The 25,654-nt window shown below is 35.9% G+C and overlaps 3 protein-coding genes across 11 annotated transcripts in view; 1 reads left to right on the plus strand and 2 right to left on the minus strand.

Moving 5' to 3' along the window:
- Hlk (hulk) overlaps positions 1-15,044 on the minus strand; it is a 31,569-nt gene extending 16,525 nt beyond the window's left edge. For 2 of the 6 annotated variants that reach the window (XM_070303433.1, XM_070303432.1), the window contains exons 1-9: positions 14,597-14,958; positions 5,122-5,304; positions 4,693-4,833; positions 2,929-2,964; positions 1,387-1,569; positions 1,096-1,239; positions 836-1,018; positions 502-633; positions 104-418 (exon numbers count right to left, since the gene is read on the minus strand). In XM_070303433.1, coding sequence (XP_070159534.1) covers positions 104-418; positions 502-633; positions 836-1,018; positions 1,096-1,239; positions 1,387-1,569; positions 2,929-2,964; positions 4,693-4,833; positions 5,122-5,304; positions 14,597-14,927 — 1,648 coding nt within the window. In that variant the 5' untranslated portion in view covers positions 14,928-14,958. Of the gene's footprint in view, positions 1-103; positions 419-501; positions 634-835; positions 1,019-1,095; positions 1,240-1,386; positions 1,570-2,928; positions 2,965-4,692; positions 4,834-5,121; positions 5,305-14,596 lie in introns of all 6 variants that reach the window. The other 4 variants (XM_070303435.1, XM_070303434.1, XM_070303436.1 and 1 more) reach the window with 3 other exon arrangements.
- Positions 15,045-15,765: 721 nt separating this feature from the next.
- On the plus strand, positions 15,766-19,053 carry Cn (Kynurenine 3-monooxygenase cn). The gene is made up of 11 exons (XM_070303438.1): positions 15,766-15,833; positions 15,937-16,006; positions 16,319-16,509; positions 16,625-16,673; positions 17,413-17,500; positions 17,578-17,749; positions 17,847-18,098; positions 18,197-18,286; positions 18,479-18,619; positions 18,707-18,868; positions 18,933-19,053. Exons 1-11 carry the CDS (start codon positions 15,783-15,785, stop codon positions 19,011-19,013), a joined length of 1,347 nt encoding a protein of 448 aa, XP_070159539.1. The 5' UTR covers positions 15,766-15,782; the 3' UTR covers positions 19,014-19,053.
- Positions 19,054-19,265: 212 nt separating this feature from the next.
- Positions 19,266-25,561, minus strand: LOC138937245 (diacylglycerol O-acyltransferase 2). 4 transcript variants are annotated; one of them, XM_070303302.1, is made up of 6 exons: positions 25,161-25,561; positions 21,590-21,862; positions 21,097-21,371; positions 20,432-20,618; positions 20,034-20,233; positions 19,266-19,899 (listed from the first exon to the last, which is right to left on the minus strand). In XM_070303302.1, exons 2-6 carry the CDS (start codon positions 21,814-21,816, stop codon positions 19,739-19,741), a joined length of 1,050 nt encoding a protein of 349 aa, XP_070159403.1. In that variant the 5' UTR covers positions 21,817-21,862; positions 25,161-25,561; the 3' UTR covers positions 19,266-19,738. The 4 variants fall into 4 exon arrangements, with proteins under 4 accessions (XP_070159403.1, XP_070159402.1, XP_070159401.1 ...); XM_070303301.1 differs by having other exon boundaries at positions 21,590-21,868; positions 25,145-25,561; XM_070303300.1 differs by having other exon boundaries at positions 19,267-19,899; positions 21,590-21,868; positions 25,158-25,561.
- Positions 25,562-25,654: the final 93 nt, after the last annotated feature.

Here is a 25,654-nt window from a genome sequence, read left to right on the forward strand (position 1 = left end):
GAATCAACGATTGTAAGCAATATAATTAGATGAACAGTTTTGAACAAGGAAAAACTTAGAGAAAAAGAGAGATGGTAGAAAAAACGCGAAATATATTACTGACAAAAGAGGACGGCTACGAGTGGCATCTTCTCGATAACCATGTCGAGCATTTCATCCGTGACGTCTTCGATTTGATCAGCCTTTTGCTGTTGCTCCAACCATTTGAGCACCTTCTCCTCGTCCTCCAGATTGCCCTGATACAGCATCGGAATGCCTTTCTCGAAGTAAAGCATCGCAGGTATTTTCTCGATGCCGTATTCCTTGGCCTCTTCCGAACTGTCGATTTTCACGAACGTTACGCCGAGCTGATCGCACTCGTCATCAATGTTTTCCAACTCGTTAAGAACTCTCTGTGACTTCCGATCGTTGTTATCATCTGCGATCATTACGAATACGTCCTAATATCATTTGTATAGATTATAGTGCGGTTGTAGTGCGAATCTTTCGTGAACAACTTACAGAAAAGCACGGCCAAGGTCTTCCCGTCTTTGATGAGACGATCCAGCATTTCATCAGTGACGTCCTCGATCTCATCCTTTTCGAGTTGCGACAACAACCACTCCAGGATTTCATCCTCATTTTCTATATCTCCTGCAATCATAGAGTTACTTGATATCGAATCAAATTCTCCATCTACGCATCGATTTTTCGTGAATTTTTCATCTTTATTACAATGTATATCTGGGATTATAATCTCGGTATTGTTTACATAAAAAGAAAGAGAGAGAGAGAGAGAGAGAGAGAGAGAGAGAGAGAGAAATGCTATCTCTCTGTATTCGATTCACCTACCCACCGTCGTAAACATTTGGTATCTGCTTCTCGAAATAGACAATCGCTGGTAAATTGTCGATTCCGAATTCTTCCGCCGCCTTCTCGTCGTCGATCTTCACAAACTGAATTCCATGCTTGTCGCAATCGTCATCGATTTTTTCCAATTCGTTTAGAACCTGCATAGAGTCCTCATCGCCGTGATCGTCTGCAAGCACGAGGTCGCGTTACGAGGCGAGGACAAAGCAAACGAGGCGAGAAAATAATAGCGAAATAGATGCGAACAGAACAGAACAACTAGATTATCTATATTTCCGATTAGTGTGTTCAACGTCTTAGCGGTAACATCCTCGATAACGTCCTCTTCATCTCCCGTACTTTTATTCGCCACCAGCCACTCTAGCACGTCCTCTTCTTTGCTCAGTTCATCTAAAAGCGCGTCAAGTGCTATCGATTAATTTCGTTTCTAAAATTATTTTATATCGATTAAAATGGGATTATTGTGTGTTAAATCGATTTAATAAATTTAAATTGTCCGAGAGTGTTTTGCGTAATGTTACATATTGTATTACTTACGTTCGTAAATGATTGGGATTTGATGCCTATAATAAACAAGGGCTGGAAGAGAACCGAGATTATACTCGTCCGCGAGCTTCTCGTCCGCGATCTTTACGAAGCCGATGCCTAATTGATCGGCCTCGTCATCGATGTTCTCCAGTTCTTGCAGAGCCTTAAGGCACTTTTTGCAGTCTGGTTTGTCTGTCCCATTTGAAATAAAAAGATGCATTATTGTGTGTCTATGTCGTCGAACGATTGACGATGCCATCCTCAAATGCTAATTATTCCTTTCGCAAGTCCATACCGTTAAAATTGAAAATTCAGTCTCTTATGATGCTTGAACTTTATCTCATCATTCTTTTTATGTATCCGTTAGTGTTGTTGTACGCTCAACGGTGTGCCGGCATATAATATAAATATATTTGGTAAATATATTTTATATTAGACGCAAAATATATTTATAAAAATCATAAAATTTTGCAATATTGTCGAAATAGTCTTGATCCGATTTATAATACTATATTTTTTTTTGGGGGGCGGGGGTGGGGGGAAATAATGAATAATTCTCTTTTAGATTGTCCAACAAAGATGTTGAGACGACATTAGATTAGTATACACAAATACTCTCAAAAATATCTCACTCTTGTAAAACACATTGTTCTATTCTAAATAGGGATGCGGAATAATGCACTTAATATTTTACACATCTGCCTGTGTGCACACTCAGAATGCAAAACTAATTGAGTATTTACAAATATTTAAATTAGAGAGCGCCTCGTGCCAAGAATTTACAATTCAAAGCGCAATATAAATAATAGAAAAGGAAAAATTTGGCAAGCTTGATGTTAGCTGATTCTTCTTATCAATTATACATACATACATCACATATATTATTTCGTATCAAATGCTAATTTACTAAAAACAATTTTTAAGATATTTCATCAGAGTATCCATCGTATATGTACAATATATTCGAAACGAATGAAATGTGTGAACGTAAAAGCTCTTGCCGCTCTATTGACATCCGTTTTTTTCTCCGCGTACCGCATCCCTCCGTCGTTGTACACGTACATTGGAGCGAAGAGCTGCAGGGACGATGCGATAGATACAACTCTGATAATCGATGAACACGCAAATCGATGGTTAAGAATGTGTTTGAAGGAAATGCATTTGCCGGAGGTAAACGCGTATCACAGCATATCATTTCGGATGATGCACTCGCGAAAAATCATTTTTTCGCAGAAGAAAAAAAAGGAAAACAATTTCATTGTATAGTATACGAAATAAAATCATATAATTTTTTGTTTTTCATAATTTGATAAGCTCGCGATATATAAAAGATTAGGCACAGAAAAAAAAAAAGATTGATTTCAAACATTATGATGGTAGTTGATGCAAATAACTCTATAAACGGCAAAGTGATCTTTCATTAGTGCTTCAATCGATATTGGGTGCATGGTGCGGTGTACATGTGCGTGTGTATGTACGTCTAAAGAAGCGTAGGGTACAGAGATACTGTGCCACAAGTAGAACATGGTTCTCTTATAAATATGTACTTACTAGACCCAGCGCCCGCACACCGCTCCGTATCCGGACCTATCCGTATCAACACACACAAGAATTTTCACATATATGTATTATTTACAAGTATATCGTATGTAATCGAATCGCAAAGTGGACGGAATGATCCAGCATGACAAATTTGATTGTCTTCGATGCTACGATGATGATTCATATCTTTATTGATCCAGCTCCCCATTTTGCGATAGGATGTTTCAAACTTGAACACGAACATCGACACGGACAATGACGGAAGACAAAGACAATAGAGATAGATGGATGGAGACTCAACAGAGATAAACAAATCGACGTAAACATTGCACTTTATACAGAGAATGATTACAAGTATTTTTTTCAATTATCTCTGATTCGTTGATAAAAATCTCTCTTTTTAAGAATCCTTCTCTGCATATGTGTGTGTGTGTGTGTGTGTGTGTGTGTGTGTGTGTGTGTGTGTGTGTGTGTGTGTGTGATATTAGAAACAATTACAAATCTCTCTCAAGGAATATTGAAAATTGAACACGATGATACGTACTGTATCTAATTACGATTGAAAAAGCTTAGAGTGATGAAAAAAAAGATGTGATATATAAGCTGTCTTATTATAAAATTGCTATTATTAATTCTTTATAACATAATTGATCGTGCACACGGTAGAGGTAGACGCGATAGCTTGAAATTGTAGTAAACTCGCAGAAGAGTTAATGGTCATTTTTATATTTTATGTACAGCAACGAACAACTGTTCTCTCGTCGCACACGTGATATACACAGATGATGATTAGTAAGACGTTCGGACGATAACAAGTTAAATGAACGATACAGATATTACACGATAATATGTAGGTACACGACACTGACACGGTCAGGGTACATTACATAGCATTGCTGTGTATCCCTTGATTTTTGACGCCGATTGGCACGATTACTAGCCTAGATTAATCTCGTAAATGGATTTCGAAGCGGAAATCTTACGAGATATATATACAATATATGAACTACGTCGTGCTACTTTGAAAAATTCAGAGGCGCCAGTTGAGACCAATCATGCTTTGCGTCTCCGCTACTACTTAAAAAAAAAATTCTTTATCCATGCAATTAAATTAGAGCTGTCTAACTGTTAGCGCGAGCGTCTCTTTCTGCACTTCTCTTTTGCTGTTCGATCGCTTGTTCACTCGTTTGACAGTTCTTTTAAATTAAACAGTTCTTTTAAACTAAAGGTTGGCTTAATATATTGTGAAACTTCTTCGTTTTGTATCAAAATTATATCTCGTGGTTTGTGAGCTCACAGTTTCAAAATTATAGAGTATCAAATCATCAAGGTGTTTATGTGTATTATAGAAACTTTGCGGAACACATTATGATAACATGGAACGTTACTGTCAGACTTTCTCTTTAATTATATTTCATGATTAATGATCGTATAAGTATTTGAAATTTCTAATAAAAAAAAAAAAAAAATCATAAATATATCGTATGAATATTTGAATATTTTATCAATTAAAATTTTATCTAAAAATACTCGTCTAATTTTTCAAAACATTTTGCGTGTATCTTATATTTTTGTAATGTAAAATTATTTCGCAAGACATTTTACAGTGTGACAGCATGCTGCTCGATATTCCGTTGGAAATAAATTGGTGAACAATGGAGAAAATAACGTACTCTGGACGATTGCGTGCGATCTTCGCGTGGTATTGGATCGATCGGAACATAAATTCAATGTATTTAACGATTATAGATAATAATAAAGAGAGCGACTTACAGAAAAGAACCGCCACAAAGTCTGTTTCCTCGACGATTTTCGTCAGAATCTTGGCATTAACTTCTTCGATGCGATCAGGCAGATCCATCGCTTCCAAACTCGTGAGAAAATCCAATACATTTTCTTCGTCCATCAGGTCACCTAAAAAACAAGCGTCATGTATATGTTATTAGATGTTCGACTGATAATTTTTAGTATTGTTTTTATTATAATTTTTAATATCATAATAATAATAATAATAATAATAATAATAATAATAATAATAATAATAATAATAATGAATATAATTATAATCATAAATAATAAATTTAGAGCGAATTATTAATTACGATATTCATTGTGAATATATTAGTAAATGATCTTTAAGCAGATATTTATTTATCGCGATAGGTAACTTTGCGAAAAAAATTAAAGAAAGCAGAGACTTACCATCATATATAATTGGTTCTTTCTCGCGGAAATACGTAAGAGCTGGAAAGTTCTTGATGCCATATTGCTTTGCCAGTCGTTTATCGTTGATCTTGACAAAATCAACTCCAAAGTGATCCGTATCGTCGTCGATTTTCTCCAATTCGGCCAGGACCTTGTCGCACGTGATGCAACTTCGTGCATCTGTAGAAAAATTTCTAATTAAGCCAAACACAATATCGTATCGAATAACGAAAAGTAAGATGTTTGTTGAAAAATATACGAATCGCATTAAATGGCTCGCGAATTGAATCCTCGATTCGATAAATGAAAACAATTTCGTTCTTTATTTCATTTCAAGCACGCTGCGCGCTTTCTCTCAGGTGGCTGAAGAGAGATTCAATCTCGTTCTCTCTTTTCCTCTCTCTCCTCTGTGTACATTTTTACCTTTTCTGTCTTGGCAATTGTATGCATTCTTGGCGAGTTGCGCTTCATTCGAGCGTACAGAGAACGCGCCGCTACTTCTGCGCTGACGGCGGTGGCGGTTGCGGGTGTTGGGTTACAATCATCAGCTATAGATATTGAGGTATTGTCCCCGATTGATTTTCCTCCCGCATTTATATCGACCGCTATAACGGCTCGCCACGATGGCGACGGGGACCTTGATTCGCGCGATCAAGTCGATGATAACGAGACGGGGACGACGATTTTACGTTCTTCGTCACGCGTACACGTTTCGCGCGCCCCACCATTTTTGGTGACGACTTCCTTAGAATAGAGCTAGAAGAAACAGGAGTGGTGGTTCCGATTCTCTTCCTCTCTATTTCTGTTGTCTTTTCGTTCGCTCTCGATTTTGTCCTCTGTCTTTCTCTCTCCTTCTTTCGGCTTGTCTGCATATGTACCCGCTGGTGTAGGAGCAGCCACTCTTTTCGTTACGCTTCTCTTTGCTCTTGCGCGATCGTATATCTGCCTACTTTTCTTTCTCTTTTTACCTCCATCTATCTATCTGTCTTTTTCTGTCTCTCTACCTCTCTACCTCTACGCGCCATTACTGGAAATAACGTGATAGCATTCGGTTAAAGGACACCCCCGCAAAACGGTTGGCAGAATGGTCTGACTAAGAGGCGCAAAGTAAGAAAGAGAGAGAGAGAGAGAGAGAGAGAGAGAGAGAGAGAGAGAGAGAGAGAGAGAGAGAGAGAGAGAGAGAGAGAGAGAGAGAGAGAGAGAGAGATGAAAGAGATAGAGCGCGAAGGAATTTTCGAAAAGTCGTGCCAGATAAATTGGACCGTATCCACCGGTTGCTGCCGTAATAGTTGAAAGTTGAGAGAAATTGGACGATAACCCATTTACGGATACGAATGAAAAAGATTCGGCCAAACAAATGCTTACGGAGAAGGAACAGCTGACATTGACAACTTACTGATATTATCGGCATAATTACTAAAATCTCTTAAAATAATGCGATTCTAATTGTATGTATTCAGGATTTTCGCGTTTGAAATAATATATGGATAAATAATTTGGAAATTCGGAATGAGTAGTGTAATTAGTAATTTATTCGTTTGTCAACTAAAGAACTTTGTAACGACTCTCGCTAAGTGATTAAATTATTATATAATAGTTTGATCGAAATCTTTGATTCTTGTTTCAATATGACGAGGATTTTTAGAAACTGAAAAAGAATAAAAGTTTAGAAACGCAATAATCTTATTCGCTTATTCGGAAGGGACCGTAGGTGAAGAGCGTGAATGAATATAAATACAATGTCGTAAACAAATCTATTTTTACTTTGTATTTTGATTCCGAAAGAATTATCGGGGAAGGGACCAAAGTTTACGACATATTTTTACATATCTCAATCAGAATCATTCGTACATCTTATTGATATCGGAATTCGTATAAGTAAAGAAAGATTAAATGTATAAAATTATTATTTAAAAAAATTAACGGACTGCGTGACAGTTATCGTGCAGTAAATGAGAAATTAGATTAATCATTTGACGAAGTAACAACAGATGACATTTCACATTTGCGACATTGCTCCCGATTAAAGGCGACAGGTGCGCTCGTAGAAGTATTTCGTTCGTCGTCACATCGACAGCTGCCACGAAGCATATAACTAAATTATATTCACCTCTGGCGAAGAATTCATATTCGATCGAGATGCAACTGTCGGTTGGCCTCAACTTTCGGATTAATCTCAATCGGTCAGCCGAAGATATTGAATGTATTTATTTATGTGCGCGATTCTCTCACTTCGATGCGATACGCAAATACTCGGAAATTCCGTTCTTATTTAGATATATTGCACTTTTTTTCGGCATTTCGAAATGGCAAAGGAACGAGCTTGTGCTTTTACGGCTCGAAAACAAAAACAATCGTGATAAATAATTAGATAATAAAAAAGATTAATTTTTTACATGAAAAAAAAAAAAAAAAAATTACAACGTTTGATTATGGAAAAATTATTACGTTTTATTTAAAATAAATCCCTCCAGCATCAAACGCTCACACAATGATTGAAACATAATTTACAAAGGTCCAATTTCGGTATAGATCGCAACGAGCTTGTCACAATTTTTTGTGAGTCTATAAGTCTTCGAAAAATCTCTCCTTCAATTCTTAGTTTGAAAACAGATACGCATGTTTGCTGTATTTTCCCGATTTGGCTCTTTGCTGATTACTTCTTTTTCGCGAAATAAATCATTTCCGTGATTGGTTGATCCTTCCACTCCCCAGAGATACGTGTGTATATAATTTTTTTTTTTTTTTCCCCAAATAGATCTTTACTTGTAATAAAATTTTATGAGCATAAAAATTGTTGTTTTTTGGAGACAAACGTTGCTATTATCATTAAGTTACCTCCGACCGTCTTTATATGTCTTAAATGACGTTGCATTCGAAAATAAAATATTTTTTATCGCGTGAAATTATCATAATTTTTTAAAAATTGATTTTACGTTATTTAATCGTCGAACTGTATACATATATATTATCATATTATACGAAGGAGAGAGAGAGAGAGATAGACGACGAGATCGAACGACGGCCAGTGCCTAGTTTACGAGCCACTAAAAATACAAGAACGAACGGCCTCGCCCATATCGTTGCCGTCGTCGTCTTCTCATCTTCTTCGCCGTTGTCCGCGGATCTCTTCTCGCCAAGGACGCGCCCGCGACGCTCTTGGTTTACAATTATGTGGAGTAACGACCGACGTTACAGTATGAAATTAAATACGCGTTTGATCTCGTCGTCGTTGCTTTTCATTAAACGCGCGCGAAGAAAATTTAATTAGTAAACGAGATTCTCTCTTCTCAATCAAAGAATGAAAAGACGAGAGGGGAAAAAGATACGAGTCTCAGTCCCAAGTATTCGTTGAAATAATGAAACTGAATCTCGACGTTGTACGCAAAGCTGAGTAACAATTTAAATAAATCGTCAGGCATAATATAAATAAACAAATAAACTGGCGAGGCAGGAACAAACATAGGAATAAATTGCGCTATTCATCGTTGCGATCCGTGTATTATGTGTTCCAAGGTACGGAATATTAAGTGTGACGCGCATGTATATTTATATACGGATGGAAAAATTATTTCGAAGAAATCGCGCGATGATCAATATAAAAAAAAATCAGAATAAAAATAATAAAGCGAAATAAAAGTATACTAAAAAAAAAAAAAAAGTAAAATATAATTATTTACGTTGTTGCAATTACGATATATCATTTAATTGTATTTAGTTATATATGAATAATACGCTGTCTTTTTATTTCTCTCGCTCGAGACACGAATTCTCTGATACGAAGGAATGTCTATCATATAATCTGTAATTATCAACTCGTTGATTGATCATAATCCTTTCCTTTTTTTTTTTTTTATATCTCTAACAATAAGCTAAGTCAATATTCCCATAACGTCACGTTCACTATAGCGATAATTTTTTGCTGGGATATAATCTTCTCTCAGAAATAGTAGACAAAATATTCGCGGGAAAGCGCGCTTCGCAAACGAATAAGATTAATCGTCACACGTGCGTAGAATGTTTTCTATCCGTTCTATTCGTGAGTCTATTTGCTCTATTTGTATGTATGCGCGCGAATTTATCTGTATCAGGAGCCACCCATGCAATGGCCCAGATTGCTATTATGTCGGTAACGTTTCGAATGTCGCAGTCGCGAATGTGTGGCGTGGTTTAAAAGAAAATCACGCGAGTTACGATGACAGAGATTTGCAGAACGAGATCTCGATATTCTTAAACTTTTGATTCTTCACCGCAGCTATATTGAATCTCGTGACGTGTTAAATCTAAAAATAATAAAACTTTTTCTTGAATTATATATAGAAATAAATTTTTACCAAAATTTTTATTTGTATTCGGTGGTATAAATCGATCGAAGTATACTGAAAACTTCTTCCCCAATTGTTTCAATTAAAGCATATGAAAGTTGATTAAAGCTATCTATTAATAATCTAGACCGAGAAAGATGAATTTTCAATATATTTCACACACAAATCTATTATATCAAATACAAATCACGTGCAGCATGCAAAATAATTAATTTATTTCAATCTATAATACAGGAAGAAAGTTCATATATATAATTTTTCATTGCAACGATATAATTTCATACAACGGCGAGAGTACACGTATTCATGCGCATGTACAATATATCCTTTTAATCCATTGACTCGACTCTGGGAACAGGGCCACGTGTACACGCGGAATAAGTATTTCACCGTGACGCAGACGCGGAAGAAGCATCCCCGCACGGTGGATATGAGTAATTTTAGATTTCTAGCCGAAAGGATGTCTAGGGCTCTCGAAATGCCGATATTGCTCGATCGATGCTATTATTATACGAATTATTCCTGAATTTCGCTTTCGCGGTAAGATTTTGTTAAATTTCAGAATATATCGCGTATCAAAACTAATTTAACTATATTTAAGCGACCGTTGTGCATACATATTGTCAACTGCATTATCTATTATGCGCCAAGAAGAAAGAACTTTACAGTTTCTCTCTCAAATACCAGATATAACTCCAGTATTCTCACAGTTACATTGTTTTCGCGGATTATATAAACGCAATTAAATTCAAAACTTTTAACTTTCGATAATCGTAGTTGAGGAAAAATACAATATATGCTTTTAAATGTTACATCACTGTTCTAATTTAATTATATTTTTTTACTTTAATTAATATTAATTAAAATTTGCGAATTTTATCATTAATACTTGATTTCTTAATATTGGGAATAATGTCAGATTCTCTGACAGATGTACTAATTAAAGATCTAGATCTCTCAAGATTGGTGCAATATTAGAGCAGCGATATAGTGGGGAGGGGAGAGGGCAATGCACAGGCATGATAAAAAGAAGACAGACGAGGCCCTAAACCTAGTAACCTAGAAGAAAAGAATTCGACGCGAGAGCGTACTGTGACACGAGCCGCGAGGACGTTGCAGCTGGAAATAGGTTCGACGCGCGAGCTCGTCGTCTGACAAGTCCTCCAACGCTTCGCCAGTCGATTACTTTATCGTATCTCTCTCGATAATCATTCTGCCCTTTTCTCTTCCCCTTCTCGTTCTATCTCACGCGAGAAATTCTTTCGCCTTCGAATCTAAGATCTCGTCTAAGGGGAGCGTCCTTATCCCCTTATCTTCATTCAAATAAATAAATTTAAAATGTTTGCTTCGGTTCTTTTGCCATTTTGTGAAAAAAATGATTCAGAAATAGAATAAGCCTGAGAGAGTGAATTCAGCCCGATGTAAATATATAGTAGCGGACTAAAGAGAGAGAGAGAGAGAGAGAGAGAGAGAGAGAGAGAGAGAGAGAGAAGAAAAATCAATTTCACCCACATATGGGTGGTAGGACGCTGTACAGACAAGAGAAACCGAGGTAATCTGGAAATAGGTTTCGCTCGCGAGCTCGTTGTCCGGGGGTCCTCCGCGGATTCTACGGTGTCCTCCGACTTTACGACTCCGATACGTGGCATTTTCGCGTCTCTCGCACGAGCCCTTGGAGAACCAGAAACGGCCAGAACAGGTCCGCGTTACGCGACGACGAAGCCGAACGCGATCTACGCGATGGGCAGGGTGGTCGCGGCTGGGACGGCATTAGCAGCGGAGACGATATAAGCCGAGAGGGGTAAGCGCGAAAATAACTTTTAACGTGTGCTAAAAGCGGCGTCCACCGGAGCGCCAGCCTCTTGCTACAGCGCGTTCAAGAAGCGAGCGAATCTTTCGACGATCATCCTCCGTTTCGGCCGGCCAATCTTGAATTTTTGGAATGCGTTTCGGGCTCGAATTCCGATCGCAGCGACTGCGAGATCGCAAGAGTCTCGGAATCTCACGTTCGTTTCTTTCGCAACAAATGGCTCGATATCGCGTACACGTTTTATTGTAATTCAAATTTAAATTTAAATATAACTTTCTCTCACGTAATTTTGCGACGCCACGTGTCGCGTTACACGCGACATGTTAAAGCTAAAGCGGCAAACATTTCGGGACAATGTATTTTGAGTCGATGCGGTAAAGGTGAGCTAGTCGTGCTTACCGCCTATGGCACGTTTGTGTTTGTTCGCGGCCGAAAATCCGGGGTCGATTATATCACGCGGTATTACGAAAAGATGATTCAAGAGAAAATTACGCTGACTATGCGAGGCCCGAGCGCTCTCAGGCGACCGATAGGCGTACGAACGGATTGTCAGAAATTTTATTTCCAGATTCGTTTATTTTATTATCTATAAAATATATACATCGTATAGAGACGTTATAATATCCTTCGTTCCTTCTGATTTCCGATCAAAGTCTCACGATTCTCTCGTCTAAAATTCAAATATAATATGCAAACACACATCGTTTAATCCTAAATTAATTAATCGTCAATTTGCAAAAATGATGTATTAATATATTACGTTTAATTGCGTAGAGGTTGAGCCATTATTAAAATAGTATCGCGATTTAAATTTCGAGTAAATTCGACGGAATCGCGATTGACGTTTTAACGCGTTACCATCGTGGCTCGTGGGCTTCTGCATCTTCCTACGCGTCACGCTAATGAGTCAGTTATCGCTATATGTACTTCCTGATTTGCTCTCTAACAAGTAAATGCACGGACCAATTTTACCTTCGATGTGAACGAAACGCAGATATACAATGATTTAAAAACACGCGATTCGCGTCTTTAGATATTCTAATGTGTGTGCGTGTGAGTGTGTGTGTGTGTGACGTATCGCACACGTGACAAATTTAAATTTATAAATTTTAAAGTTATTCTCGTTAAAAGATGCGGAAAGGGACAAGGTAAAGAGACATTCTTACCGACATTGATCTCGACTGTAGAAAAAGGAAAAGTGGATTTGTATTACATCAATTATCTTTGGGGAGCTTCGAAAGCCATACACAAGCATGCATTTTGGCATTTTGCCATATGAGATATGACCTTCGGTATATTCGGCATATAGCGATTCAATATCGGTATTCTCATATACATTTATTTAAAATGCGATTTTGTCCGATTTATCCCGATAGCCTCTATCACCTAGAGACGATTAGCGAGAGTTAGCTTAAATCGAATTAATCGTTCGCATGCGGTAATTAAACTGCCGGATTAGCAGGGGAAACTACCTCGAGACAGGCTGTCCTACTGAGCGGTCGTAGCACTTGGCAGAAGGAGGGAATTTAGTACCTGTTAATTCTCACGTGAGGGCAATTTGCGGGAGTAGAATTATCGTTTATGTACGTGTGTGAAGCGTATCGTTACTGCAATACCGTAACTTCACACAAGAGTTATATTCGTACGATAGTTATTCTTCCGAGAGTAGGAAATTGTAAAAGTCGCAAATTTTATATCCAAATTATAAAACATGGGCAAGAAATTTTATTTTCTTGGAAACAACTTATACGTGCGTCGCGGTGACTCGTCGAGCGAAATATTGTATTTTGGCCCGAAAATATAATTACTGTATTTTTTTTATTGGCGTACCCCATCGATGTATTCTCGTATATAAGATTACACTTTTCTTCGCTGCGTATATAGAACAGTCTCAATGACGAACAGCGTTCCGTAACTCTGACTGTAGCTTTCATCAACACCCACTCGCGTTACATAATGTACTAACGAGTGCCCGGAAAATGTTAATGCGTTTTCACGATTGGCAGAAGAAAATGCCATAAAAGACGAAAAGAGATTACGCGCGGATCTCGTCGATTAAGCAAAAAATGCTTCGCGAGACAGAATTGTAGAAAATATGAATTTTTTAAAAAGTCAAATTAATCCGTTATATTTAATTGACTGTCAATCTTTCAAAGATTTTTTTTTTTAAAACCCTTTATAAAATCTGCATTTTAATATCATGATTTGTCAAATTCAAATATTGTTTAATATTTCGCCACTATGCTGCTCTCTCTCTCTCTCTCTCTCTCTCTCTCTCTCTCTCTCTCTCTCTCTCTCTCTCTCTCTCTCTCTCTCTCTCTCTCTCCCTCCCTCTATTTCTTTTCTTTTTCTATTTTCATTTATCACAACAGGGGGGGGAGGGGGGGAGGGGTTTCTTTGTTTTATAAATATTATTGTGTTTCTTTATATGTGGTGTGAATTATTTTAATTTACCTAATATTTATTATTTAGAATTTTAATATATTGTATCACAATTATACAATTATTAATTGCTACCACTTGTCATAGGAATCTTTGTTATTCCTATATAGTAGTTTTAGTGGAGAAACGTATGCGCGACATATTAGTTTGTTGGAGTAAAAAAATATATAGAAAATAAAAACATCTTTTATCTTCCCCTTTATGTTAACGAAATATGATATGTATGCGCGGTTAAAAGAACAAGAATGACCACTACACGAGTCGCGGCGCGCAGCATCCGAGTTTGAGTGCCAAATCACGAGAATCGAAACGTGAGTTCGATGTCGATACGAATATAGACGAGAATCGCAGCTACGTGGACGCTCGCACTGTCGCGGGATCTTATGAGAAACGACGTTTCCGTATCGATTCGAATTTCTAGATGCATCATCAATTCTGAGAGGAAGAATGTCATTTTATTGGAAATTTTTTTTAACGCGTTCAGTAATCGCAATACGATCGCGATATACAATTTCTGCATCTTTTTGTGAAAGTGGGGGGGGGGGGGGCGGGGCTGTCTTCTTATTATAAAAAATACCGCTGGATGGAAATTTATAAATATTAGATATATAGAAATATTAATATATATTTTATATATCATACACACACACAGATTATTTATATTTATTACACATTTATTATTATTTAGAAAATTATACAATATATATTTGTGTGCGTGTGTATTTTATTCGCGGGTTCATCGTTAATTCGAAGGGTCGCATCTCGCATCGTACATGTCGTCACCGCTCGTTCACCGCGAAGCGATTGCGATACCACACGCCACGGTTCGTGCGCGATGTTGTACGCGGATACCGTGAAGGATCTTGGTTACATGAGAACGGAGAGCAGCACTTACACCAATACACGGCAACAAAATCCTTCTCGTTAAGGAGCCGTTCGAGTTGCTTGGCAGTGACTTCCTCGATCACCGGCTCGGCCTCCCGCTGCTTGCCGGTCGTGCCGCGGGGCGAGACCGACTCCTCGGCTTTCGTCCTTGCGGCGGCGTCAACGTGACCTAGGAGGATCGAGATCAACGCCATCAGCACGGCAATCAGGATCATCGTCCTCGGGTAATCCGTCGTCGTCGGCATCGCAGGGCCGCGGGTGGTAATACTCCGCCTTCTTCTACGCCAGCACCACCACCATCGGCCGAACCGTACCGCCGAACCGTCGTTCGCCGTCGACATCGCCGCACTGACTGCCGCGCATCCGCTATTTTTGATTTTTCGGACAGCATCGGCCACGCAGGCAGAACGGCCAACGGCAAAGACGACGACGAGGACGATGGCGACGATCGCGATGACGTCGCCGGACCGGGCCGCGTCGCGTCGCGTTTCCGCTTCGTTCCATCATCCATTTCAGGACAGACTCTTAAAGACTCCCGAGCTTTTTTCACAGAAAGATATACGCGATCGAGCGTATGTACAATACTTGACGGCGCGACGCAGGCGACGCTGCCGCGTCGCCTCGATCCGTCTAATTAACGATCGAGTGTAAAAATCTTGAATCATAAACCGGCATACTATAGGAGCGTTTTTATTTATATGTATGGTATACAGGGCGTCGTCTCTCAGATCTGCACGTCTAAACCGAAGGGGTGAATTTGACACACCGTAACAAGAAACTTTTCTATTTGGCACTTTGGTCAAATCTCAAAAATAGCACTTCCCCAAATCAATATTTAATAAAAATTGAGATATTGCTATTTTTTTATCAAATTTACATATTAAAAGCATAAAAATCATTATTCCAACGATAAGAATTACATTTTATAATCAAGATAAAGCATTTTGTAGTCAAGATAAAACTCTTGCATCTTTAATAAATGTAATATAATATACAAAATATATAACAAAATAATATAAAATTTATATAACAATATGTAATATAACACAATATATATATATATAAATTTATTAAGATTTCAATTTGCTTGGAATCCTTAACAATGACTAGTAGCGGAATAGGGTGCGAAGATGTATATAAAGGGCGTGAAGACAGTTCACTAATGCAGTTAGTCAGTAGCCTCGATACACAACGGAATGGCAGAGATGGAAGGAAAGTCGCGTATCGCAATTGTCGGAGGCGGTTTGGTGTGTGAGATTGCATCGCAAAAATACAATACATAAATTTTCCACTTTCTTAATTCAATTCTCGTACAAAAAGGACATGAAAGAAAGATTGTGTTCGTTGCAGGTTGGATCATTAGCCGCGTGTTTTTTCGTTAAAAGAAATCATCAGGTAGCCATCTATGAATATCGGTCAGGTAAAGGACGTTGAAAATTATATTAATTGTAAGATCTCAGAATTTCTCCTATAATTATTGATTTTATCATAATTTATCGTCTGAAATTAATATTTCTCCTAATATTCATCGTAATAATCAATAAAATGCATCGATGTGCAGATTGACATGATACTTTTTAATAAAATACGTTGATAAAGTTTAGCTACACGACTTTCTAGGGAGGCTATACTTGCAATCTGCGAAATGTTGGATATGAGAATATTTTCTAGATTTTTTAATTCGTCAATATCAATTCGATGATTGTGATTTTTTGAGCCTTGAAATCTTTAGATTTACGAATGGAAGATTCATCTGGTCAAAGTATTAACCTAGCGCTATCATTTCGCGGCCGAGAGGCTCTAAGGGCGATTGGTCTCGAAGATATTTTGGTGAAACAGCACGGTACCTGCATGCGCGGCAGAATGCTTCACGATAAGAATGGCGATTTGAAGGAAGTCCTTTACGATAGCGTCAAGGGAAATGTGAGTTTACGTTGATGAATTTATTACTTGGAACTATCGAAACGTCTCGCGCGTAACTTTCTGTATCCTTTATACATATTTATGCGCATCGGCACGTTAATTGTCTATTTTGCAGTGCATCTACTCTATCAGCAGGCGACATCTTAATAAGATTTTATTGGACGGTATGATCAATTATTATACTATCCGAAGTATAAATTTGAACGATTTATCGAATGATTTTTAACGTATATAAATTATACAAAGCGGTAATTTTACATAAAGAAATAAATTAAAAATGCGGAATAAATATTTCTCATAAAAAAAGGCGATTTTAAAAATTAAATACGATACGTTTCTCTTAGAATCTCTTTCCGTCTCTGTAAAACTAGTTTCGATCTTTATTCAGGTTCTCCTTAATCAACGATTGATTGCCTGTCTTGATTGTTGACTAAGAAGCACTTAAGTAAAAATTCAAACTGGTTTCATTATGGAAACGAAAAAATACTAATTGTAAGAAGAATATATTGCGAATGCTTTCTAGCACATATGGATAATGTATCACTTTTTCTTTTCTTCTCTCTTAATCGATCTTTTTTTAATTTAAAAAGAATACCGCTTTTCTTCATTATCTCAATCATTTTAAATTACTTTAATTAAAGTTGACGATGGGACGCGAAACACAAAAAGAACTATTTCTTTTATCGAGTCAAGCTACAAGAGCTTTTATGTATGCGTGATATCTGGTGACGAGGTGTGCGTGAAGCCGCAAGAATTTCGCGCGTATCGTCTTACTTGTGACATCCCTTTTCCATGATGTAGACTTAAGTCGCGTGAACATGATATCGAGTAATCAGCTCGATGTAAGATATAATTTAAGTAAATAATTTGAATCTTATTCTGCCGATTATATTTTATCGACAGCCGCGGAGAAATATCCAAACGTGCAAATCAATTTCGATAAAAAGCTCGTGGACGCCGATTTGGAGAAGGGAAAAATGAAATTTTTAAAGTGAGTGAGCGCGTCGTGATTGGACGAGCGAGCGTTTTTATTCCGCTTATTGTTAGCTGTATAACTCTTGTTTTTAGTATGAAAACGGGAGCGATAGAAAATGCGGAGGCTGATTTGATAATTGGCGCCGACGGTGCGTACTCGAAAGTACGAAAAATTATGGCCAAAAGACCGCTCTTTAATTGCTCTCAAACGTATATCGAGCACGGATACGTGGAACTCTCCGTGCCATCTGGAAAGAATAACGAGGTGAGGGTCGCAAATAAATATACATCGCCATTTAATTTCAATTGAATCGCATTCGTTTGACGGATTTATGAGAATTTCTTGATTTAATTTTTAAAAGTTTGCGATGAGCGGCAACAATCTTCATATTTGGCCTCGTGGTGAATTTATGATGACCTCGTTGCCGAACGTAGATCACACATTCACCGGCAATTTGTTCGCTCCTTTCCACGTGCTAGAAAAACTGAGGACGCCCGAGGCGTTGTTGAGATTCTACGCCGAGTATTTCCCGGATCTTTTGCGACTAATCGGCGAACAGAGATTGGTGCAACAGTTTTTTGAAAGAGAACCGCAAACGTTAATATCGATTAAGGTTGATTCCCATTTTATTAGCACATTTCATAATCGTTCGATTCATTCATTCGGATAAGTACGGTGCAAATGCATTCGTTCACGCAGTTCATTTTCCAGTGTAAACCTTATCATGTTGGGAAAACTGCTCTTATAGTCGGCGATGCAGCACATGCGATGGTTCCTTTTTACGCTCAAGGAATGAATGCGGTAAGTGATTTATCGAATCGATAAAAAAGTTTTTTTTTTTCTTTTTCCAATTATCTTTCATCGCGATATTTCAATGCTTGATGAAAAAAAAATATAATGCAATCATGCGCGATAATAATATATATACCATATATATGTGGAAAAAATATAGTAAATAGAATATTCTTTTAAAATATTTTTCATTCCATCCAGGGATTTGAAGATGTTTTATTGCTCGATGAATTAATGGAATGCTACAATTCAGACTTTACTAAAATTCTACCGAAATTTTCGCAATTACGATGCGACGATGGCCACGCAATATGCGATCTCGCAATGTATAATTATCTGGAGGTTTATTGATCGTGACAATATTTATCATTATTGCGTATCTGTCTGTTTTGATTTGGAAGAAATTGAACACGTCTCCGTATCTTTCAGATGAGAGATTTAGTGACGAGAAAATCTTTCCTTCTACGAAAATTTGTGGACAAAGTTTTATACATGTTCAGTCCCAATTCCTGGATACCGCTTTATTCCAGTGTGCACTTTACTCGCATGAGTTTTCGCGACTGCATAGCCCATAAAGAATGGCAGGACAAGGTACGAGAGTAAGATAATGAAACGCAATAAAAGTCGTTCTAAAAAGTGATTCTTTTCATTATAGGTATTAAAAGTGAGTCTTTGGTGTTTTGGAATTTTTGTTATCGCCGTTTTGGCTATTTCTCTGTCGCAAAGTACCATATGAATGCGATCGCTTGTCAAATGCCATTTATAAATTATGATCTAATGATAATAAAAATATAATTATATATAATAAAACTATCTGAAAATCGTTCTTATATATATATATATATATATATATATATATATATATATATATATATATATATATATTTTTTTTTTTTTTTTTTTTTTTAATACTCTTGTAATCGCTTATGCGATTTTAGCATTGACGTTTTCAATTATTCGATTTGCTCACGAACATTGCAATAATTGCAATCCGTCTTCTTTTATGTTTATTTATCATTATCTAGTTTACAAAATTTGGCTTTGTATATTTTTATAAAAAATAATAATCTTAATATATTTTAATTATGATTATCTTACATTTAGAATATCGCGAAGCAACAGATATTTGATATGTATTACAAGAATCACGTGATTAAATTCAATCAGTAAATTATCTTGCGCCTGTTCATAAATTATAACTTAATTCTTACACTTTCACCACGAATTATCAAGAATTTTTATATTTAAATTGAATCGAATGAACGTAATAATATGTATGCACTAAATTATATCAAATATATTTAATATTGTATATATATATATACTATGACTAAATATATTACATATATATCCAACACCTTGTTTTTCCGAAATCTTTTAAAGTTTTAAGAAAATGACAATTAATCCGAGAAAATTTCAATAAAGTTACAATTTAGATGATGTTATACGATCGAATGCGTGTCATAAGTTGACTTCGAGAGTAGTTGTTTCCGCATTTTTTACGTAATTGTATTTTTGTGTCTCGAAGAATTTAGTCAAGTGTTCCATGAATTTTTTGTGATATTCGTCGATTTGCTCAGTTGTGGGTTCCTCTATTTTCGGCAGTTTAATCGGACTGCCAACTAAAATGAAGAAAGGAAAATAAATAAAAGATCATAGAATAGAAAGAAGATAATATTAAAAAAAAAAAAATTTAATATACGCATATACAAGTATATTAATGGGTATATTAAATTGCGAAACACGACAACTTTACCGACTACGGTGACGGGTAATCTCTTCGGAATAAGGCCAAACGAATATTGGAAGAATCCTCTACCCGAAAAAATGACGGGCGCCAATCCTATGAAATTGCGAATATAGTTCTGGATACGTCTTAAAGTCGATCCTTCTGGACTGTATACTTGATCGTATAAATCCGTTTCGCCAAAGGAGAAAACAGGAACTATCGACGTGCTGAATTATGAAATTATATTAGATTTGAATATCGCGTTCAGTACCATTGTCAATCATTTTCATAGACAAACTTTTCCCCTCTCTTTCGTTCTTTCTTATTTTCCTTAATTATAATTTACTCTACAATTTATTACAAATAAATGGTATATGATTTATGGAAAGATATATCTGAATAGGTAAAAAAAATTACCCGCTCACCCATGTTTTAAGGCAAGTTTCACGAAGCCCTTTCTTCTTTTTACAATGGTACGGTAAGTGCCTGGGATCGATTCCATGGCTTCAGAAGCGCCGCCGACGACAAGTACCGTAGCTCTTCCGGTATATGGGCTTTTTGGCGGTGTTGATAATAAATACTCGATACTTTTCGCATTAGAAGCGCAGGCACCTGTACGCGTTCGAGAATCATTGTCCTTTCATTGCGCGTGTTAGTATGCGCGTGATAGTAATGTATTTTATCAATTACATGTATCTTACATGTAAAATGTAATAATCTCGTCTTTTTTTTCCCAAACAATACGTTCTCATAATCTTTCCTTCGTCATACACAAAATTATTCTTACATAACACGATATGTTAAATAGCTTTTTATTGTAAAAATTCTTTTTTTCTATATATGACTTTATTTAAAAAGAAGATATTAAAACAGTATATTTTTTACAGACGAAAAATAATGTGTCGACATATGTTATCTTTCAAGCTGACGTAACGCAAAAATTCGAGCATATTTATGTATGCTATATCGAATATTGAAAGTAATGAAATAGAGATTTAACTTGTTTAACCTGTTTAACTTGTATAACTTTAGCTTGTGAAATAAAAAAACAGATCGAACTAAAAATAATAACTACCAAGAGGTTTCTTACCTAACAAATTAGGATATTCTCTCAACAGAGGTATTTTGAAATGTTGATCTAGAATAATTAGACGTATATCCAGTCCGGGAAATAGCTTCCTACATCCCAATACGTCCGTTGCGAATGAAGCAAACGCTCCAATCGATATAATTCCATGGGGTACGGAGATGAAAAGATAAGACTTTGTTGGGTCCAGATCCACTGTTTTCACTAACTTCAACGGAAAATAATTGCAAAAGTAACGCCAAAAGACGCTATTTCTTATCCTCTTTGTCAACGAATTACTGAAATGTAAGATGCAATCGTCACTTTTTAAAAATTAACGATTCTTCATTTAAGTTTTTTTTATCGCGAAAAATAAAATATAACAGGGTCAAAGAATGATAGAAAGGATTTTTTATTTATCTACAATATTTGTTATATAGACGATATTTTTTTTAAAGACATTCTATATCATAGAATCGTTTCAAAACCGGCAAGGAAATTAGTAAAATTGCATTACCTTCTGCCACCACGATTGCAAGTTTCCCGATCGTAGTACATCCAGAGAAAATACAGTAGCACGAAATAACGTATTGTTTGCGTGTAGAGTAGAAGATAGGCCGTTAAGATGTATCCCCAAAAATCGCCGAAAGGGGTGATAAAAATCCATATTGCAACCATCAAGGTCTGCAGCCTTCTTTCCAGTGGTATATTTAACGGCGCGAATTTTACACCCAGAATTTCCATATTTTCCACCAAGTTTTTGTGTCAAATTCAAATTATCGAAGAGGAACTAATCCTTCGTAAAAAAAATCGTATTTTCAACTAAAGAATATTTTAGTTATATAATGAATGGGGGAGGGGGGAATGTTCTCTTACTATTATATTATTTAATATTTGAGATTATAAAAAAAAAAAAAAAAAACAATTTTATAAATGGATCTTTGCTGTTTATTACACTGGAAAAAAAAAATGTTAACTTGACTAAATCCGTTCAACTATTACCATTCAACAATTACCATTTTTAACATTGATTATTTAAATATTTATATATTTAAATCAAATACGACATATTAAATTTAACATGACGTATATTTGACTTAAATACTTTATTTCAATTTAAAAAATGGTAATTAGTCGAACGGATTTAGTCAAGATAACAATTTTTTTTTTTATTTTATACAATACATATCGATACGCATTGCGCGTACATCGCGCAAAATATTAAGTTAGATTGAATTTCGTCGCGCTAAAATTGTCGTAAATTAAGAATAAATTTAAGAAATTTCGGTGTTCCCTTTTACATATTTCTACATCTAGACATAGTGCTACATCTTGCCTGCGATGAAAGCTCTCTATATTGGTGGGAATTGTATCTCTTTTTTCGATCTCTTTCAGCGAGGACCAATCGAGTCACATCGGCTGAGATTGTTTGGGATCATAACAAAAAACAGTTTTACAGATGGATATTTGTTGTTTATACGTATCGACACGCATCGCGCGGACATTGCGCATGTGATAATGTTAAATTGAATTTCGTCGCTAAGATTGTCGTAAATTAAGAATAAATTTAAGAAATTTCAATATTCCGTGCTGCAATTGTATTTCGTGCTGCGCCTCGTCCGCGATGGAAGCTCTATATTAGGAATTGTATCTTTTTTTTTCGATTTCTTTCGGCGAGAACCGGTTGAATCATATCGGCTGACTGAAGATACAGCACGAGATACGCTTATAATCAATCACACTTACTAAGGATATTTCCTTTTTTACGTGATGTTTTTTGAAATATCTTCTTAAATAAAGAATATATTTTTAATAATTATTTATAATTTTCTCTCTTAAATTAAAAGGACCCTTTTTGACACTTATTTTAGAGAAGGATATTATAAAAGTAAATGAAATATTCTTAAGAAAAGAGAATACTTTCGATTCTATTTTTTCGATATACTTTATCAAGTAAAAAGTAAACGAACGCACAAAGTTTATCTTCGATGCGTCAAGGACGGACTTGATATTTTCCGCCTATCCTACTCTCTATATACAGTTCTCTCTTCATAATCTCAAATCGATTTATTCTGCGACGTTCCGTGTCATTACGTTCCCTTCCTCGTTTTATGTAACTCGCATTTTATGTAAAACGGACGCGACGAAGCAAGCGAAGAGACAGGAATGTGACATCGCTATTTGAATGCAAAGGTCATGATTGTACATAAATTTACTCGTACATTCGCAGATAAATTATACGATCGTTTGAGTAAGCAACGTTTCTATTTCGAACTTTAAATGACTACGAAAGTACACTATTTCTACTCTTCCTCATAAGAAATTGGAATACTGCCAGATAGTACAGAGCCAGTTGCGACATATAGACAAATACTTTACAATACCTTTCGTCCTAATCGCTGCTAAACGAATGTGTTATCATGTTTCCACAGTTGTGAAAGAATCGTTATGATGCTCTCTTTGATATTTATCGTACATACACACACCTTGAAAGTTAGAAGTCTTATCGTTATCAAGCTTATATGATATCATAATTGCTAACAGTTATACGTGTGGTGATGGCATTTGGACTTTATCCATTAATTTGTACAGATTCTACGTGGGTTTTAGTGAATCTTTCTTTTTGAATATCGTACGCATCTTATATATCGATTGTATTTGATTTATATTTGATTATATTTGAATCGTGAATCCAATAAAAAGAATTGCTTTTGGGATAGTATAATATAAAACGTGTTACCATATATAAAAGATAAATTCAGCTGTAGAGATGGACATATAATAAATTATGTAAAAATATTTATTATATTATAGTATAAAGATCACGTTAAAATACGCGCTCGCGTTATTTCGAATAATTTTTCCTATAACGAGCAGAGATCGCGTCAGACAAACAATGAGATTATTATTCCACTTCACGAACAAAATGCATATCGCACTCATTGAATATTGCCCATTAAAGAAGACTGCAAAAAATAGAGAACGAATAAAAAGAAATTGAATAAAAAATTGAATAAAAAAAATAAGATTGCGAAAAATATTTGAATCATTATATCTACTAAGTTATAGATTGTAATCAGATGAAAAAATTTATATACGTAAATATCAATTTTTATATTAGCATATATTAGCGTATATTTCTTTGCTAATTGAATTTTTCATCGTGCACGATGGAAAAAAACTGCTGAATCTTATTAATAGTTAATAAGATTCCTAACAAATGCGTTCTTAAATTATCGTTTTCAAATCTTACATCATAATTATTGCGTCAAAAACTTCGGGCATATAGCAACACAAATAATGAAATATTATCGCAACACGAATAATGAAATGAATTATTTTTCCGTTGTTTTCTTTTAGCTCACTTGACGCATGTAAATTGTAAATGATATCAAATCTTTCCCGTTGAATTAACCTATGTGTTTTACATTTGTTTTTAGTTATTGATCTTCGATCATGTTAAATCCACGAAAAGATCTTTATCTTTTCAATGTAAAAACAAATTAAGAATGAAAATCCTATTAACTGTTATGAATGACAGAAAGAATTAAAAACTTTCAACCAGTAAAACTTATAATTTATACTTGAAATTTTCCCATAGTGTAGAGCAGTTTAAATAGTTTGAAATTTATGCTTCAATTTTACACTTTTCAGGTTGATTAGGCATATGTCCAAACAAATTGATAAATACCACAATATACATATAATAGTACAATAGTATAGTACGGGTGAATAGTAAAATAAATGTAGTAAAAATTTAGTAAAGTAGTAAAAAAGAGTAAAATAAAAGCAAGCAGTATATCGCGACAAAGCAAAAAATAAAAACTGATTATTCTCGTCTGTGGGAGAATAAAACATTATTTTCACATTCAAATTTCTCTTAATATCTTAACTGTTCGAACTGACAAATCTTGAAACATTATTTTGAATGCATTGATTGAATTCGAAAACTTAATTCATTCCATTTAAATATCATCTTCATTCGTGTTCCCTTTATAAGTTTGAAAAGCTCGAATGTTTGTATTTTAAACTGCTCGAACAGCTAAATCATTATGAATTCGTGCGGATATACTTTTTTCACTCACTACCTGTAGATCTCGGCAGTGATCGGCAGGTATAGTTTCTCTCAGATTATGCCCTCCTTTGATACACGCCAGGTAGGATAACTAGATGATAGATGACTGCTTTTCGTAGAAGAAATGATACGATGCATCGTACGATACAGTGCGAGTGATATATTTGTGCTTGGCGTCGTAATGTATTTATCGCTTCGATGACTTTCACGGAACGTTCAGCACGGCGTCATACGCCTTACTGTCGGACGTTGGACCTCGCCGGTAGGAAGAGAGTAAAACACGTGCTCCGATAGACTTTATACGTCTGTATGTGTACGCACAAACACACACGGCGACTGCCAGAATAGTCACGATTCCAATGTTCGAGGCCTTAAGGTAAAATCTGTTGACCACGTGTTTACCATTTTTTGTCTCTTAACCATTAGAACTTTGACCTTTGAACTGGTTGAAAGAATACGATTATTGAAATAGAATATATTTATTAGAGCGCGCGTGATTAAAATATT

Source organism: Polyergus mexicanus, unplaced genomic scaffold (assembly GCF_030449975.1).
Source record: "Polyergus mexicanus isolate NDT 795.1 unplaced genomic scaffold, iyPolMexi1.0 SCAF_10, whole genome shotgun sequence".
NCBI classification, from domain to species: domain Eukaryota; kingdom Metazoa; phylum Arthropoda; class Insecta; order Hymenoptera; family Formicidae; genus Polyergus; species Polyergus mexicanus.

Bases quoted from the DNA above. Each gene is read 5' to 3' on its own strand.
- Cn (XM_070303438.1), top strand. From the start codon at position 15,783: ATGGCAGAGATGGAAGGAAAGTCGCGTATCGCAATTGTCGGAGGCGGT. The intron at 16,007-16,318 runs GTAAAGGACGTT...TGAAATCTTTAG, and splicing joins CATCTATGAATATCGGTCAG to ATTTACGAATGGAAGATTCA. The intron at 18,099-18,196 runs GTTGATTCCCAT...TTCATTTTCCAG, and splicing joins AAACGTTAATATCGATTAAG to TGTAAACCTTATCATGTTGG.
- LOC138937245 (XM_070303302.1), bottom strand. From the start codon at position 21,816: ATGGAAATTCTGGGTGTAAAATTCGCGCCGTTAAATATACCACTGGAA. The intron at 21,372-21,589 runs GTAATGCAATTT...CTTACATTTCAG, and splicing joins TGCAATCGTGGTGGCAGAAG to TAATTCGTTGACAAAGAGGA. The intron at 19,900-20,033 runs GTAAAGTTGTCG...TCTTCATTTTAG, and splicing joins ATTACCCGTCACCGTAGTCG to TTGGCAGTCCGATTAAACTG.